The sequence below is a fragment of the Parasteatoda tepidariorum genome, chromosome 5, assembly GCF_982258835.1.
Source record: "Parasteatoda tepidariorum strain Cologne lab strain chromosome 5, Ptep-v5.0, whole genome shotgun sequence".
In the NCBI taxonomy this organism is placed as follows: domain Eukaryota; kingdom Metazoa; phylum Arthropoda; class Arachnida; order Araneae; family Theridiidae; genus Parasteatoda; species Parasteatoda tepidariorum.
This window is the reverse complement of record NC_141759.1, coordinates 51,964,349-51,984,170: the sequence shown is the minus strand read 5'-3', so window position 1 is coordinate 51,984,170 and position 19,822 is coordinate 51,964,349. Positions and strand designations below refer to the sequence as shown.

Below are 19,822 nucleotides of genomic sequence, written 5' to 3'. Positions count from 1 at the left end.
AATTCACTGAAATAGGAAAATAATACATTTATAAAAGTGCATTTTAACTACTATTTTGCTAACCTATGAGTCTAATTATACTTTTCCAATGATAGCACCCTTTAACTGGTGAAATACTTGTTCAGATGCATCCTTTGTTATTGAAATATTAGAGCTTATTCTGGAAGCTCCCTTTCACTGTAAAAAACATTGGACACAACTCAGAAAAGTAATGCAATGCACCATTGCATAAAATAGTTTTTCCAAGTAAAAAAAAAAATGTCCCGCAGTGGACTGATCGTTAAGACACGGTTCCCAGCAGATCACCGAAGTCAAGCATCACTGGCTGCGGTCAATGAGCGGGTGGGTGACCACTTGGATCTGTCTGCGTAGGGACCGAGGGTGTGCGGTAGTGGTCCTCGTTAAACTGTTCTATCGTAAAGTGCTCGACTTCACGTGCAGGTCGTCGGGCTACCGAAGCAGGGGTGCCATACCCTCTGCAGAGGATCAAAATTGTGATGGCATGTCTTCGGATGATCCTCAGGGATGTTTCCCAGACCGTCGCCAATAGCCCATTGCAGCTCTAGTGCGACGTAAATTAACAACAACCGAGTAAAAAACTTTATTTGAATTAAAATAAATAATTTAATTCTTCGTTAAAACATTTAGCAGTTTTTTTTATAATTCTATTTTAAAACAGAATAGGTAAATCCTACAAAGGTAATTGGACCTTTTTACTCTCATTTAAAATAGTATTGTTACTTGTGACTAATGACATAGATAATGAAATGTTTAAATAATTATTATTAATGGCTTGGTTAGGAATAAAATTTATGGTATTTATTTATGCAGCAAGACTAAACTACAAAAATTAAAAGAAATGAAGACAAAATCAGACGAAATTGGAAAAACCCATTTCTTGAAAAAACCTGAATCGGTTCTTTCAGGGATTCGATATTATTTTTTTTTTAAAGTTTTTTAAAGTAATAAATGCATTTATCCAATACTGCATTATTTATAAGTATATTGTGTTATGCCTGAAATTTTCATAAGAATTTCCATGTTCTTTAATATTAAAATTTTCATTATGTCAAGAGAAAAATAAAACAAGATATCTTTAATTTATAAGTAATTGAACTATATACCTACCCTGGAAAAAGGACATTATATAATTCTGAAGAACAGCATTTTTATGTATAGAACTGAGGAGCAAACAGCCAGCATAACTCACTCCTATACATATGCTTCCAATACATTTATATTTGTAAGTAAACTTGTTAACATAATGTATAGAAAAAAGGGAAATTTCTTACTTTTTATTAAAATATTAATGGTAGAAAACGTTTTTATGAAATACTTTTTAAATAGTCTAATAAAACAACTTTAATTAATTGCCAAAAATATTTTACCACTGAAAAAATTAAGTTAAAAATTCCCAACCCTGGTTTTTTGCTCCATAATTAGCTGAATTTCATGGCCCTGATAAATTTTTTTAATAAATATTTTAGAACTTTTGTTCAATCATTATGGAAAGAGATAATTTTACATATATATATATATATATATATTATTTATAAAATAATTTGTGGTACATTGTTAGTATGCATTTGCATTTCATATTAAAATATTGATACTGATAATATTGATATTGAGCTAATTGATAATGTTCATGAAAAATCATAGTAATTGTTAAATTTTCTACACTTTAATTACAGCCTAGCATAAATTTTTATAAATAGTAAGGCAAACAGATTTTTCTAATTAGAAGAAAACGATCACAGTACAGCTTACAAAAAAGTCACTTAAGTTCTAAAATTCCACTCATGAAAAGATTCCTGAAAATTGTAATAATCTGTAAAAAAAAAATAAATTAAAAGCATTATATCTATAAAGGTAACCCTGAATCAATTTTCTTAACTCAATCAAATTAATATAGAGTCAATATAAAATATACTACTATATAATATATAAACTCTGTAAATAACCCATGCATTTTTAAATATATCTTTAAAACTAATTTAAATGTATACTAAATCAATATTTCCACTTCCTTCATAATGTTGATTTGGAGTACCCAGAATTTTTGAAGAATCAAAACTGGAATTTCAACATGCACTGACCTGGCAATTCTGATAATTCTCAGGTCAGAGTAGTTAAAAATTCAGTGGATGAAAGAGCCTTTTTTTCTACATTTAAGGATGCATCACATTAACTGATGATCATAACAATCTGGAACAAAACTATTAGCATTGCAACTGCATATACAAAACATGAAACACAACTTGTGACTTTTCAATTATTAAAATTAATGAGCTCTTAATATTAATTTAAAAGTATTATTTATAGTAGTAATGTAATCATAGCATCATCAAACAAGTAATGATGTAAACAGAAAACTTTAACCCATGTAATCTAAATTTTAAAAACTAGCAATATAATAAAATGTAAAACAATTTTTTATACCATTTGAAGATATTTATACAAAGAAAATTGATAACTTATTAATGGTAACTTTAAATTTAGGGTGTAATATATTAATTTAACCTTCAAAAGAGAAAAAAACTGATTTCTTCCCAACCGTGTATTATTAAAGTATAACTTATTAGTCATTCATATTTCCTTTCAAATAATATTCAATATACACAAGTAACTAATTCAAATATGCATATTTTCATACTATTATAAGTAACTATATCCAATATAATAATTAGAAGCACAAAAAATTGCTTTACCCCACATAGATATAATGCAATGAAAAAGATACCTAATTAATTATAATGTAAGAGATTAAAATATCTATAAATATAAAATATGTCGGAGGTGCATACCAATTTTAGATTTATGCAGAGAGGCAGCAACAATAAATGACTAGCAAGTGAAATTGTCACACTAACATTTAGGCAAGAAATGTGACACTTATACTTACTCAGCATCAACACAAATCTTTGATAGCATATATTCCAGTAGGTATTTCTATTCCGACAAATTATGGTCATAACAAGCAATTTCATCACTCCCATTTAAGACAAAGACATGCTGAAGGAGCTTTTAAAGGATACACCTGATTAGTTGATGAAAAGAAAGTCTCAACTTGTAACAATTCTAGATATGCAAAACATGAAGACGCACAAATTACAATTTGTGATACAATTGCTTACTTGTGCTTCTTCTCAACTATTCAAATTCTATACTAGTCTCTCCATATTATTCTGAACTATAATATTAGTTTTAAAAATGTCATTTACAGAAATGTTTAATAAGCAGAATCTTACAAATAATAAAAAACATAAACACAAAATCTAAAACTTTAATGTATGTAAAATTTAATAAAGGCAATAAGACATATTAAAAGTAAATTGAAATTCTTCATGTTTCTTGCAATTAATTGTTTTAATCACTACGAATGAAACAAAAAATAATTTGGACTTTTAACCACAAAAAATGCTTAAAAAATAACAAACAAAATAATGATCCGACAATAATGAAACAAAATTTGATGAGATACCATATTAATAATTATGTAAGATATTAAAATACATATAAATTATATATACATATATTTTTAATATAATTTTCTTTATATAAAACTATAAATATTAATAATAGATAAGGTTAATATAAAATATAGTACAACGTAATATATTAACTCCGTAAACAAACCAAGATTAAATATATCTTTAAAACAAATTAAAATGTATACTTATTCAATATCATAACTTCCTTCTTTATGTTGATTTGACAGAAAACTGGACACGACGGATCAAAACTGGAATTTCAACAAGCACTGACCTGGAAATCGTAATAATTCTCAGGCCAGCATGGTTGAAAATTCAGTCGATGAAGGAGCCTTCGCTCTACATTTAAGGATGCATCACAATAACTGATGATCATAACAACCTGGAAGAAAACTAAAAGCATTGCAACTGGATAAACAAAACATGAAGCACAAATTGTGATACAACAGAACTTGTTCTTTTCGATTATTGATTCATGAACCCTTAATATTATTCAAAATTTTAATATTAATTTAAAAATATCATTTATAGTAGTAATGTTATTCTTGCATCATCAAACAAATAATGAAGTATGTAAGCATAAAAACTTTAGCACATGTAATCCAAATTTCAAAAACTAGCAATATAATAAAATCTACATTTTAAATTACCAAGTCCATGATTAATTCCAAGAATTTTTCAAAACTTTACAAAACACAACACTCTGACAAAAACACAACAGCAAATTTAAAAAAGCATTATAATAGCATTAATTGAAATGATTGGTATAGCCAAAACTGTTGTAATCTGCATCCTCAGTTGATTTTTAATTTAAAAAACAGAATAAATAAAGAGTTGAAGCAATAAAATAGCTGAAAAATACAAGAGCAATTAATTTCTTTTTTGCAAAATTATATTCTAAAAATACTTTTCTTGCTCATTGATAAGGAAAGAAATACTTCTGATTTTTCAGTTCTCATTTTAGAATAAAAAAAAATTCAAAAATTGCCAATGACTGGCTTGCTTCAACTTGCTAAATCAAGGAAAGTTGATAACTTCTTATTGGTAACTTTAAGTTTAGGGTGTAACATACTATTAATTTAACCTTTTATTCATAAGAGAAAAAAAAGGGGCTTCTTTTCAACTTTGTATAGTTAAAGTATAACTTATTAGTCATTCATATTTCCTTTCAAATAATAAATAATATTCAAGAAAATTCAATTCACTCACTAATTCCAATATACTTCCATTCCATTATAACCAATATAATAAATAGGAGCACAAAAAATTGCTTGAATAAAAAAAAAAAAACTCTACCAACTCCACATAAATATAATTTAATGAGAAAGATACCTAATTAATTATAATGCAAGAGATTAAAATATGTACAAATAAAAAATATGTAGGAGGTACATACCTATCAACAACTTTATTGAGTTGATCTGACTAAAGATCTATGAGGATAAGCAACAGCACAACATACTAATTATAGAGTTAAGCAGTGAGGTAGCAACAACAAATGACTAGTTAGTGAAATAGTTACACTAAGGAGTATTTTGCCAAGCAATGTGACACTTATACTTACCCAGCATCAGCACAAATCTTTAATAACAGATATTCTTGTAGGTATTTCTTTTCCTACAAATTATGGTCATAACGTGCAATTTCATCGCTTCAACGTAAGACATAAAGATACACTGGGGCTGGTGAACGAGATTTTAAAGGATAGGAATTTACCTATCTTATTAGTTCATGAAAAGATATTCTTAACAATTGCTTACATTATTGAGCTATAAAACGTATTCGCCATTTTCACCACGCTCAAAAAAAATCGGGCATCCAAGCTCTTGGCGATAGAATTAGTTTGGCAATCACCTATTTCAGCTGATCGCCAAAGTCTAGGGTTATAAAACAGGCGGGCATTCAAGACAGTGCGTTTATTGAGAACTCTCTTTGTATGATGAAAAATATTTATGTGATTTTTCTATAAGTGGCAACAAAACAAATGCAGGGAATTTCCCACTAGTTTCAGTTTGTGAATTTTAAAGTTACATAGTTTTGCAATTTATTAAAACTAAGTGTTATACCTTACGTATTACAAAGTAAGTATTAGATTTAGATTAAAATATTCTAGGCAAAGTAGTCTACTGTATTTATTTTGAGTTATTTAATTCATCTGAAAAGTTAGTAAAAAAAGTGAGATAAAATTTATAGTAGGAAAGAAGATCTTAAAGCATCAATGTTTATATATTTGTATTTTATCTTGATTTAATTTAACTCTCATGTAATTTATAATATTGGTTTAAAAAATTACAATTCTAATATGCTCAATGTAAATGTGGTTTGATTTTTAATCTCTTTAAAACCATAATAATTAAATAATTTTCCTAACTAATATATAATTATGATATGTGTAATTCAATACCAATGTATATATTTTTTTTAAAAGAAGTAACTTTCCTATTTTTTTTAAAGATTTATGACCTTAAAACAAGCTTTCGTCATCTATTTTTTATATAAATATATAGAGAAGAGGATATTGAACCCGGCTCAATTATTTTAATGCTGTTAACTATTGTTGGTATTTTATATCACCATGTTGCATCACTATTGCTACAAATCCTTTGAATAAATCGGGGATCACGTGGCTCTGTTTAAGTGAGCTATTTTTATTTCAACAAGTTGAAATTTATAAATCTTAAGTATCTTTTTGGTCATTACTGCTTCGCCTTTTAAATTAGGTGTCTAAAAAAATGCAAGTTTAGATCTTTTGTAAAACCCAGAACATGGGTTACGTAGGTACATTGAAAATAGTAGATTGGGTAGGTTAGACTAAGACAATCAAAATAATTCAGATAATCCTAAATATAAGCATTCTTCTTTTGCAACTCAACAACCCTTTCTCTAAAATTGAGTTCTACTTTCTCTCCAGATTTCTTTTTTAAAAAATTTTATCTTCATTTTTTTCAAGTGTTCCTCAACCTGATTCTAGCCATCTTAATTTTGATCTTCTTTTCCTATTCTTATATAACTTTCCTATCATGATTTTATAAGACATGTCTGTTTCTATCATTCTTTTGGCATGTCTTATCCACTGTATTTTGTTGACTTTGATAAATGTTATGATGTATTTTCATTCAACTAATTTTTCTATTTCATGATTGTATCTTTTCCTCCAAGTATTATTTTCATATTCAACTTTCAAAATTACTTAATATGTTTTCCTATTTGTTGGATTAACTCCAATTTTCAGATTCATATGTTATTATCAGGGCTCTGTCCAGGCCAAATTTACTACCGTTTAGCCGTACCTTTACAAATTCAATGTTAAGGAAAACGGTAGTTTCACAAAATACTTTTTCCTAAAATGTTATTGTTGTATCTCGTAAGAAATGATAAATCCATATTTTTGTGTTGATTTTGTAATATAATTTTTAATTTTCACAAATTGTGTCTAAATTTTCATAAAATAGGTACCTCTCAGAAAAATCTAGACAGATCCCTGATATTGACCCTATTAGGGTTTTATTTATCTGCATTTTACCTTTTCTTGAAAATGTACTTATTAGTTATCATTTTTGATCATATGCTGGGAAATGATTTGTATATCTTTAAATTTTAACTTTAAAAAATTGTTTCGAATTTTATCTGATAAATTGATTTTGATTCTGTTTTTTTTTTTTTTTTTTTTTTATCCTTAAGTTTTCCAGTTTCTAATTTTAAACATTTAAAAGTATTTATTTTTATGCAAAGATATTTATTACAAGGTTAACTGACAAAAAGAATTTAGTGCCTAGAAAAATGATGTTTATATAACAATTATTGCCTACAATTGCTGTCAATATGCCTGTCTAAATACTTTGGCATGTGGCCCTTCATTGGTCAATTTGCTGTGCATGTGGCCCTTCTCTCAAAAAGGTTGTGCACCCCTAGTTTATGGGCAAAATTTAATGCTTCAGATTCACTTTTATTCTCAGTGTATCAGCAAATCATGACACGGTGCATAATATTCAAGTACCACAACGAACGAATTTTAGATATAAATAAAGCATTGTAGTTCATATGCCTGCAACTAACCTAAACATCGCGATTCATATTCACTCAATTCTAAAATGTAACATTGTAGTTAGTTTTCACGTGTTTTAAAAATCAAACATGACTTGTTTTCACATGATTTTTTTTTTTAATTAAAAAATAACACATTGAAATTAGTAATCATGTGATTTAAAATCAGTTATTCAGATCCATACTTACGTGTATTAAAAATCAAATATCCTGACTCGTATTCAACGCAATAATTAAAACAGAAATCCAGATTCATTTTCACACTGTTTTAAAATTAAACATGATTTGAATTCACTGGATTTCAAGACATTGATGTTTAAAAGATAAATTTTGTCTCCGTTCTACTACCTAATGCAAAACATATTTAAAACCAGGCTCCCCCAGGTCCAGACCAAAGTGGTGGGCCTTCCTTAAAAGTGAGGCCCTTAGACCCTATGCCCTTTTGAACAAAACAAAAAAAAAAACAATAAAAATATTTATATAGTTTTAAAAAAAAAATTCATGTGATGAATAAGTCTGAAGCTACATGTGTCACAATTTAAATAACGGTAAGGAATCGCATCTTCAGTCTAATGCATGTGGATAAATTCCTGATGTGACAAACTTTTGAAAGTACAAACTGGGTCCATCTGCTAAACTTTTAAACCAAGTTGGCTCCTTTACAAGAGCCCCACCACCCCGCCCGTCAAAAAAAATGGGAAGAAAGATAGCAAAAATCTTTATGCAAAATTATACTTTATCTTTGCAATGATGAATTATAAAACAAACAAAAAAACACATTTGCAATAATGACATAATAAGCTTAAAATTCAGAGTTAAATAGACTTATTAATTTATACAAACTACGCTCTAGCGGCAAAATGTTTAAGGGGCCTTTAAAAATCATCTCTTCAACTGAAATGATACAACTTTTCAAAAATGAATTATGAAACATAAACATACTTAATATTGTGACATAATATGCATTAAATTTTGAGTTAACAAACTTATGCTCAGGAGGGGGGCACCTGCAAAATTTTGAGACCTAAGACCCCTTAAAAATCAGCACCCTCTAAAAATAAAAATACTTCTTCGCAAACCAATACTTCATCTCTGCAATAATGAATTATGATACCAAGAAATATATGTATAGTGGTAGCATAATATGCATTGCATTCTGAGTTAACAAACTTTTTTAATTGTACTGATAGATTGATTAACATGGGTCTTTGGGACACTGGTAAAATATGACTGACAAGGGATACTAGGGAAGTGTGACTCGCCAATTTTGAAATAAACTAGTGGGGATGTATGCCTTATGTAGAAAAATCGGTATTTTATACTTCAATGCAGACTATTAGTTATTGTAATTATCTCATACTCCAATTAATTTTGTGGTACCTTCACGTACTATATAATGCATATTTATTGTCAAAATTGATTTCTAAATTTTATATAACTGTAGTTTTTCAGAAAACCTTCCAAAAAATTTTCCCAATTAATTGAAGTATGTAATTGCAAATCAATTAATAATTAATTTGCTGCTTAATTTATTAATTTGCTAATTAATTAACCAATTAATTACAAGTTAATTAGAGTATGAGACAATTACAATGGCTAATAGTCTGCATTGAAGTAATAAAATACCAATTTTTCTACATACTGAATTATTTTTTATCTCTCACAGGACCTTCTATGGGCCGAAACGAATGTTGCCCTCTAAAATTATTCCTCATAAGGCATACATCCCACTAGTTTATTTCAAAATTGGCGAGTCACACTTCCCTAGTTTCCCTTGTGATTGAAAACCCAATGAATTCTAGATTATAGTAAACTTACTTTTTTTGGCTTACTAAATCCTTCATTCATTCATAACTCATTCCTTTAAATTATGGATTAAATTTAAATATAATTAAATTTAGTCAGCCATATTAATAAGAAGTTTATTTGGTACATAAATATTAATTAATTGTTTCATTGTTGTTAGTTTTATTTTAATATTATAAATTGTGCTTTTTAAATTTTCAGAAAGGAATTGTATTGAAATATAAAAGCTATGGAAGCCCCTGCAGCTAAAGGACCGATTCGTCGAATCACAAAAAATGATCTTTTAATTTTAGCATGCAACAAACGTAATGATCTACTGTTATATGAGTTGAACAGGACAAATTTTGGGTTTCAAAGATTTCTTCAAAATCAAGAATATTTGAAACAAGATGGTAAAATCGATTGTGATATTATGGCAACTCTCGTTCAAATAATCTATAATGTTTGCACTGTGAGTTTAAATAGACTGGAAGGTAGTCTTGTGAAATTTCTTGAAATGTTGAAGGATTGCAAAAAGTTTATTTTTGTTGATGTCCATGTCACAATAAATACACTTTTAATAGAAAAACATTCAACCAATTTAGTTACACTTACCACAAACTATTTGATTATTTTGCAAAAATTACTAAGGCATTGTGAGTGTAGAGAAATTATAGATGATGTTTTTCCGGCTCTACAGAACTACTTTAACACGATGCGGCTTCGAAAGTTGCAAAACTTAGCAGACATCAAAGCTCAGTTTGACATATTAAAACACAAAATCGAAAGATTTGATGACCCTAAGCCTGCATTGGAGGATTTAGATGAATTGGGTAAATTTCGAGAGCTCTCTATTGTACCTAGAGAAAATGATATAATAAATTGTGAAACTCCAGATTTACCACAAAATATTATTGATGGCCCTTACTCAAGTGTTAACCACTATTTAGCAGTTCACTTTCGCCTTACAAGAGAGGATATGCTTCGATCATTTCGTGAATGTGTTGCGCATTGTTTGAATTCGGATGAAACAGCACTCATTAGATCAGAGACCCAAAAATATGATAAAGTTCTTGTGGTACGTCCAGCGAAATATAAGCCTGAAGGTATATGCTGTACAATCGAAGTTTATTCATCCAAAGCGGTCAATTGGAAAGACTCTATTCTCTCACTACCTGGAAGTATGGTCTGTCTAACTCCAGACAAGTTTAATAAAGTAATATTTGCATCTGTCCAAGAGTTGAAAGCTCCCACCGGAAAAAGTGAAAAATGTACTATAAAACTCATTTTAGAAGATGACCGCTATGAAGATTCATTGTATGCAGATGTTCAATATCTAATGGTGGTTCCAAATGCGTATTTTGAATGCTATAAGCATGTATTGTCTGCTATAAAAAGCTTTAGTCCGAGCAGTTTTCCTTTGTCTGATTATCTTGTCTCTCTAGAAAGTAGTGAAGCTTCGCCTGAATACTTGAGAGATCCTGATAGCTTATTAGGTCGAAAGTATTCCCTTTGTGAAAATTGTGAGTATTCTTCTGAAGGCTGTGAAATTCCGGACAAGAATGAAGATTTGTGCAAAAAATTTGATCCGTTGCTTTATGATGAATGGCCATCAGCAGATAGTTTAAAATTAGATGAACACCAGTATGAAGCTTATAAATTAGCTTTGACTAATAAAGTAGCAATAATACAAGGCCCACCAGGCACAGGAAAAACATTCATGGGAAAGAAGATGGTGAAAGCTCTTTTAAAAAACACTAATCTTACTCCTATTATCATCTGCTGTATGACAAACCATGCTCTTGATCAGTTTCTTGAAGGTCTTTTGAAAGAAAATGTTGAAAACATTGTTAGACTCGGTAGTCAAAGCAAAAGTACAATTATGAAACCATACACTATGGATAACATAGTTTTGACTCATAAGCTTTATATGGAACAAGACAATTCTAATCGTATAACAGATCAGATAGCAAAATCCATCATAAAGAGGATGCAGAAATTTATGCCTCATATTTTAAATCCCGATGTTAGATATGGTGGTGAATATGATCCAGCACTTTTTGCCTTAAAAGACATATGTCGGGATTTGAATAATGATATAGAGTTGCTTGATTTCTGTAAAAACAAATATTTAGAAAGTTCTGCACTACAGGCTATCATTGATAGTAACAAAAAAGAAGAATTATTGTCAAAGTCTTCTTCACGTTGCAGTGAATTGACAGAAAATATTATGGAGTGGTTAGGATGTTCACGTAAATTAAAACTTTATGAAGAATGTGAAAAACGTTTCAATAAAATGAATGAGAAAAGTTTAAATATTACTCTGAAACATGAAAATATCTGGTCCTTGCACCTAACCAACAGGTTTGAACTTTTTTATTTGTGGCGAAAAAATTGTATGGAAATTTTAAAAAAAAATATTGTTGAAGAAAAAGAAGAGTATAAAAAATTAAAACAGTCATATTGTGGTAAAGGTTTTGACAGTTCTCTCAAAATTGAAGTATTGAAAAGTGCTCATATTGTTGGTGTAACAACTACTGGTGCTGCAAAATTTCGTGAATTGCTGTACTATGCCCAACCCTCTATTTTAGTTGTAGAGGAAGCAGCTGAAGTGCTTGAATCTCATACAATAGCTGCTCTTTTACCAAGCATTAAACACTTTATCCTAATTGGTGACCATAAACAATTAAGGCCACTGCCATCAGATCATGAACTAAGTGAAGTATATAATTTAAAAATATCAATGTTCGAAAGACTTTTTACGAACAATGTTCCTAATACAACTCTAGTGTCGCAACATCGTATGAAACCGTGTATTGCTGATCTCTTAGTTAATGATCATTTATACGAAATGTTGAAAAGTGATGAAAGTGTTTATAAATATAAGGAAATTAATGGTGTGAAATCTAGCGTCTTCTTTTTTGATCATGCTGAGAGAGAATCGGAAAGATCTTCTAGCACAAGTTCTTCTAATAAATTTGAAGCTGAAATTGCTGTAGCATTGGCAAAGTATTTCCAGGTCCAGTCGTATTCTCTTGATCGAATAACCATTCTTGCCACTTATGCTGCTCAAGTAAGCCTTATTCGAGACTTCCTTTTTAAAGCCGACTTAGAAGTTAAAATAACTACTGTTGACAATTATCAAGGTGAGGAAAATGATATCGTTATAGTGTCATTTGTTAGAAATAACAGAAATGGTGTTATTGGGTTTCTAAAAGAAAACAATAGAGTATGTGTTGCACTGTCTAGAGCAAAGATGGGCATGTTCTGTCTTGGTAACTTTAAAATGTATGCCGAGAAAAGCCCTCTTTGGAGCGCAATTTTACCCAAATTACAAGAGCAAGGAATGATAGGGGATAAAATTCCTTTACAATGTAGTCGACATGGAACTGAAACCTCTGTTCAAACTGAAGTTGAGATTTCTGAATTTATGCATCGAGGCTGCCAGCAACAATGCAACTTCAAACTCCCTTGTGGACATAATTGCATAAACAGATGTCATAATTTTGATGCTGATCACAAGCTTTATCAATGTCAGTTGCCTTGTGAAAAATTCATCGATGTAGATCGAATATGCCCCCGATTATGCTTCCAGCCTTGTAAGAGAGTAAAAAAGAATGCAATAACTCTTCCTTGTGGGCACAAATCCAGAACAGTTAATATTACAGGTTTTACTTGCCTTGAAGAGGTGCAAAAATTATTACCATGCAATCATCTGGTCACAGTAGCTTGCTGCGTGGACATAACTCAGTATAACTGTCCTTCTTTGGAGACAGTTATACTTCCATGTGGTCATACGAGTAAAGTTCCTTGTTTCAAAAAAGATAAAATAAGTGAAATTATCTGTCGTGAGAAGCGTCCTTTAATTTCACCTTGTGGTCACACGGTGGATGTGGCGTGTAATTTAGATTTGGATGGAAGTGATCTTCTGTCTTATTGCAATCGACTGTGTGGCATAATGCTGAATTGTGGGCATCTTTGTGAAGGTTATTGCCGGTTTTGTTTAGATTTTGGAATTCATGCACTTTGCACTGCAAAATGTGATCAAAAACTTCCATGTGGTCACCTTTGTAAAGGCTACTGTAACAGTCCTTGCCCTCCCTGTAAAGAACAGTGTGGATTGGTGTGCCCTCACGCTAATTCAAATAATAGCAGATGCATCAATAGCTGCTACAGACCATGCATTGAATGTAAGTTGCCATGTCAATTACGCTGTGACCATGTTAAATGTCCGAAACTTTGCTATCAAAAATGTACTGTAGAACCCTGTTCTATGAATTGCTCTCAAATCTTACCATGTGGGCATGAATGCATTGGGTTGTGTGGTGATCCATGTCCATATTTATGTCGTGTGTGTAATGAAAGTGACATTGAAAATGGTAATCCAAAAGTTGACCGCTACATTATGTTGATGGATTGTGACCATGTTATTGAAATGAAAGAGTTAATCAAACATATAGAGCAATGTTTAGAGTGTTTTGAATGGCCTAATTGTCCCTTATGTTCAAAGTCGATATATCAAAGCCTGCGCTTTAAGAATCATTTGATGAATGCTAAGAATTGTCTCCTGCAAAGCTGTGATACTAGAACAATGGTTAGTGAAATTAGATTCCTTCTTCACACAACTTACGATGCCGATTATATTATACCAGCTGTCTTCAGTGGCATAAACAGAAAAATCGAGCGCATTCTTGAAAATGAGCAAACTCCTGATGTATTGGTTGTTTTAAAAATGGCTGTTGTTAATTTAAGAAGTTTAGTTAAAATTCATGAAATGATTGAAAACTGGGGTGAGGCTAACTTTAACTGCCATGTATTAAATCGTTTTGAAACCTTATTGTTATGGCTCTCAAATCATTTGAGATATGCTAGTTACCAGCAAATTATGGAATCAGAAAAAGCAATTGAAGTATTAGAGAATCTTGTTAAAAAACAAGTAGAGCTGTTCTAGGAATGTTTGAGGTGTCTAAAATCTTTAATAATATAATCAAGTTATTTATGAATAATCTAGATTTTTTTTTGGTTTGGTGAAAATCATTGTAATACTGGAAAGGTGTGACTTAGTACAACTTAATTTATTTATGTTATGTTTTAATATTTCAAAATATTGTTATGTTTTTCAAATTGATTAAAATTAGGAAGTTAACCTGAATAATAAAATAAGTTCAAAGGAAGAGCTTGAGAATTTTTGTTAAAAATTATTCAAATGTTTAAGTAAACTGTTAGGAGTTTTTAATTTATGAGAAATGCATTATTTTTTGAAAATTGATGGCATCACTAATTTTAGTGCCATATGAAAAATCATTTAACTTCCCTATATTTTCAATTATTCAAATTTGAAATAAAATGGTATAAAATTTGAAATAACAGGCAATTTAAATCATACTTTGCATTTGAACTGTATTTAAATTTTTTATCAGTACATTTATGTCAGATGCCAGGGTTTAATCCAGGTAGAAATCGAGTTCATATTAGAAGATCATACTCAAGGAGGAGAAACGAGGGATACTTGCTCTAGGGCCTAGTCTTAAATCCATACAAAAGTTTTCTTTTTTCTTATTTTTTTAATGAAAACTGAAGCTTGTGTAACTAAAACTTACATGATAAAAATGTAGCTGACATGAAAACTGAACCTTACATACCTTTAAAAACTACACTTATGAATAAAGGCTTCTTAAAATTTCTACACAAAAAGAAAATAAGATTTTTGTTTTGTAAAATGCCCGCATTAAACTTAGTCCCTTGCCCTGTGTTCGGCTTTAACCTTACTATTTGAAGAGCCCTTCACCGAATTCTTAAAAAGAGTCATTTAATAAATTTCCAATTGTAAATACTACTATTCTAGATTAAATCGCAAAAACTTCCTTTCAATGGTTTCCTACTTTTAGTATTTTATCAATTTATTGTTCATATGTACTTGTTTTCAAACACTATTGATGTTCAAAAATATATAGTGACTGCTAAAATTGAATTTCTTTAAAGATTAAAGTAAATATAACAAAATTATTTCCTCTTTTTTTTCCAGAAAAACAGGCCCTAAAGAGATAAACTTGGATTTTTCCTTGAATGTAAATATTTTGAGTAATCGTGTGTTTTATGTTTTTTCAGCATTTTATTCAGATAATTATGTAATTGAAATCAATTATTAATAACTTAATTGTCTAACTTTTCACAGTTTAGTATACAAAGTGTTTTGTAATGACCAGTTTTAAAATCTATTTTTAGAGTAAAAAATAATTTTTTCATTAAGGTTTGGAAGTTTATCGAAGTAAAAAAGAATGTAATGAATTTGCTCAAGAAGCTTGTGGTAAATTTTCCTTCAACCAAAAATTTTATTTGTTATTCTGATTTTGGCATTCTTCTAATCACTTTTTATTTCCTTGTAATATATTTTCTTTTATAGATATGTTTAGTTAATTAAAATTTTCAAAAACTGGTTTATGTGAGGAAGAACTTGTAAGGTGGTTTCTGAGAACTGGTGGTTTCTAAAGTGGTAACTTATTTAATAAATCCTTTTTTGATCTTTTTAATCCTTCATTTGCACTAACCAACTAATGGTGATCCTAAATGTAAGTACTTTATAATTTAAATTTTTACAGTGATTCTAAAATTGATCTTAAATGTGGTCTTAATAGTTAATTATGTTTCCTGAAATGTTCTAATCAATATCTCAATTTTAATATTTAATGCTCATTCAATTTATGAAGAAAAGAGTTTAAATCTGATTATTTTCAATTTTTATAGAAATTATTTTTTACTCGATGTGCACACAATATTGTATTAAATATATCAAATTATTTTTGAAAGATAATTACATCTTTTTAAAGTTTTGACAACAAATGTAATATTTTTCAATAGATTACTATTTATTATTTTTAATAAATATTTATTTAATCTTATATTGTAGTCTTACTTTAGCATCACAGTTTATTTTATACCATTCGTATTTTTCTTCTGAAAAGAAAAAAAAATTGTGCTTCCTACTCCCTTTGCTCACTAACCCTTGATCACTACATAATCATTTTTTGTTTCTTGACAATAAAGAAATTGTTTAATATATTGACACAGTTTTAGTTAACTATTCTACTAGGATAAAATTAAAACCTAATAATTTTGTTTGGTTACTGTAGCATTTTTTTTCTTTTTTATTTTCACTTTCATTTTTAAAAATTTTATTCATATTTAAATGAAAATTATTATGTTGTTTAGAATTATTTTTAGGTTAACAAGTTTTATTATGTAATTTTTTTAAACCTACTGAATTTGTTCCAGAAATAAGGCGAAAAAATGATTTTATAACAAAATATTTTTGCACAATTTTTTAATTTTCTCCTTTAAAAATTGTGCCATAAACAAATTCAGAAAACCGATTCTAATCGATTTGCCTAGAATGTTACTGAAATTATGGGTGGTCTATTTAAATTTAAGACATCGTTACGACAGAGTCAAGTCGATTCGTCTCTAGCACCATTCATCGTGGGTACAATTTGTTGCATACGCAACTCGTTATAGCAATAATTTCTTGCAGTTTCGATTCAATACATCTGTTTATTAAGTTAAAACTCTAGCAATGTCTACAAAAGCTAACTAAGTATTTAACTTTTGGCTTTTCAATTATTCCAAAAGCACCTAAGGGTGTGTTCTGTTAGGAATAAGGAGTGAATGGAGTATTAGCAATGCTTGCATGCACTATAATCTTATTTTTCAAGTTTTTTTTATGTACAAAGATTGCTGTGGCTAATTAATAACATCCAGCATGATAATTTCTTGAAAAAAAATATTGGTTTTAAATTATTTTTTAACTAGCTTTAACTTGACTAAGCATAATATTTGTCTTGAGAAATATGCTTTCCCAATGGTCCTTGCAGTTAAAAACATTCTAGATTGTCAAATTTATTTTTTTTAATCTGAATAGTTCCCTAAAACAAATTTTTTTAAAAGGAATAAAAAGATACTAAATTTAGCAATCACACATAAAAATAAAAGCCTTGCAACAGACACTAAGGGTATGAGACATCGCGGAAACAAGGGTTTTTAGAGTGTTAGTTAAAGTTAAAAAAAAAAAAAAAAAAAAAAAAAAAAAACAGAATTTTCAAAATATTTTTTGATCTAAAAATAGGCCGGATAGGTTGTTGGGGCCATGCTCGAGAGGTGAGTTCGATCCCTTCCGTCCGAAGAGCCCCCTCCCCGTGTTCAAAATGATGACTGATGCACGCTAAATCTGTCGGAGTCACACAGTCCTCCAATTTCCCATAACAAATCAATGTCTCTGGGAGTATTGGATCGGAGATTTGTCTTGCTCTGGCTCAGGTCTAAAACACGATCTGCGGTTGGATGGATGGTTTGTGAATGTGTCCTCCCTGTAAAACGGGATGTAACGTATGTATGTGTCTCTGGATCATCCTTGGGAATATTACCCAGACCGCCGTCAATAGCCCATTGTGCAGCTCTAGTGCGTCGCAAATGTGCCTGTACCTGATCAAAAGATCGGAATTTTTGTGCATTACAGTGATTAAAGAGGCTGACTTTAAATTAAGCTAATAAAACGATCTTATGAACACATAAAACGAAAGCTCAGTATAATGAGTTTCTCAATATAATGAATTATTACCTGAAATCAGCTGTTAACGATAATTTTCCAAGTTGTCGACGAAATTCTAATTTAACATTATGAATTTTCGAATAAATGAGACTGTGTGATTACCTGCTCTACACTTGGTTTTACTTTTATTGGTCAGCTGTCAAGAACGATTTGCATAAGTCAGTTGTTCCTTAGCAATGTATTGAAATCAACATTCACCGTTATCAATGACTTAATTTTCTTTTTACAAACCTTGCTTCGTTTTGGAAACTTGTTCATACATTTCTGTTATAGAAATTTCTGTCTTTTTATGAAGTACAGATCTACTTAATGCAGTCTAAAATGTGTAGACAAGAGCAGTTTACTGCTAAATATGTATTTTAAATCAAAATCGTTGTTCTAGTATAAGAAAAAGAGATAAATGTATGTAAACAGGAAGCTATTTATAACGATAATTTTATCTGATATAAGAAATTGTCGTTATGACAGACTTCAATTTGTACTTTTTCTAGAGACAAATCAGGTCCAAATAGTTAGTCAATTACTAGGCAAGCACTTGAGCCTTTTTACTGTTAATTTTGCATTTATCCCCATTTTTCTTGAACTATTTAAGCTAGTCATAAATTATTAGCACTGAGTGAAATAAAAATTTTTTTGTTCAGGCATGTGATTTTTCCGCTAATCAATAATTTATATTCCGACAAAATTTTCTCTGAGTTCTAATCTGAACCGATTGCGTAACTTAAGCAAAATCCCGTTAACCGGACCTTTATTCCGCCGTTACCAGCACGATAAACTTCACGAACACGAGACGAGAGCTGGAAAAAAAAAAAAAAAACATTTCCTAATAACTTCCAAAATTAATGAACTACTGAGGCACAAGTATAAAATTGATTATCTAAAAATTAATTCCGATATGGCAAAATATTTTTTAAAAAATCGTTCGCAAAAAAAGTTACAGTTTAATGAGTAGCAAGCTAGATGCAAAATTCCGATTTGTAGCATTAGAATTATTTAATCAATGTGATACTTAAGCCTTTTTTATTTGGCTACAATTTAACTAATTTTAAATTTCAAATCGCGCATTTTAGAAATAACTTCTTGACACGATCGTAATTCCATGTTTCGATCAATCTTTTTTTTTTCTTTCTTTTTTTTTGCAGTTAATGCTGTTGATTTTCTCATGGTTTTTAAAATTCCGACGTCAGGACACGCGAAGTTTGAATCGCGCGTTTGAGGAATCACTTTTTCATGAGGTAAATTTGCGTTGTTAATTCATCGTTTTATCGGCTATTATTGCCACGAATTTTCTCAATGTTTTTTTTTAACTCCCTATGTTTTTTATACGTTATTACGACACGCAAAATTCAATTCGTGCATTTATTAGTAACTTTTTGACACGAAGATGAAACAATTTTTTCGATCAACTTTTTCACTTATCGCTACTGATATCCACATAGTTTTTTAAATACCGATATTTTCATACGTCATTACTGAGAAACGAGAAAATTGAATAGCATATTTCAGTAAATACTTTTTTACGCGCTGAATCCATGCATCAAATGCTATCCATTTTTTTATTATTATAATTTTTTTTTTTTTTTTGTAAATATTGATTTTTTACAAGATTTTTTTTTAATCCCGTTGTTATTATGATACGGGAAATTCAAATTGCGCGCCTGAGTATTAACTATTTGACACGATAATTATATCCTTTATTCTCACAATGAATTTTGCTCGACGTATTGACGCAGTACAATTTAAAAAAATTAACATATTTAAATTGATATCTAATTTAGAAAAATAATACATTTTATTTTTAATTATGTTCGAATATATAAAGAGAAAATAGAATTTTTTACACAGCCAGGGCTGGATTTCCCATTAGGCCATTGCCTGGGACCCCCTTAAAATGGAT

At 29.7% G+C, this 19,822-nt stretch overlaps 1 protein-coding gene and 1 long non-coding RNA gene across 2 annotated transcripts; both read left to right on the top strand.

Annotated features, from left to right (window-relative positions):
- Positions 1–708: 708 nt before the first annotated feature.
- Positions 709–4,143, top strand: LOC147809348 (uncharacterized). The gene is made up of 2 exons (XR_015433534.1): positions 709–1,243; positions 3,722–4,143. It is a non-coding gene; the product is annotated as an uncharacterized LOC147809348 (long non-coding RNA).
- Positions 4,144–5,024: 881 nt separating this feature from the next.
- LOC107448273 (NFX1-type zinc finger-containing protein 1) lies at positions 5,025–16,222 on the top strand. Its single transcript, XM_043056468.3, has 2 exons — positions 5,025–5,575; positions 9,546–16,222. Exon 2 carries the CDS (start codon positions 9,574–9,576, stop codon positions 14,272–14,274), a length of 4,701 nt encoding a protein of 1,566 aa, XP_042912402.2. The 5' UTR covers positions 5,025–5,575; positions 9,546–9,573; the 3' UTR covers positions 14,275–16,222.
- Positions 16,223–19,822: the final 3,600 nt, after the last annotated feature.

Coding starts and splice junctions, on each gene's coding strand:
- LOC107448273 (XM_043056468.3), top strand. CDS start 9,574: ATGGAAGCCCCTGCAGCTAAAGGACCGATTCGTCGAATCACAAAAAAT.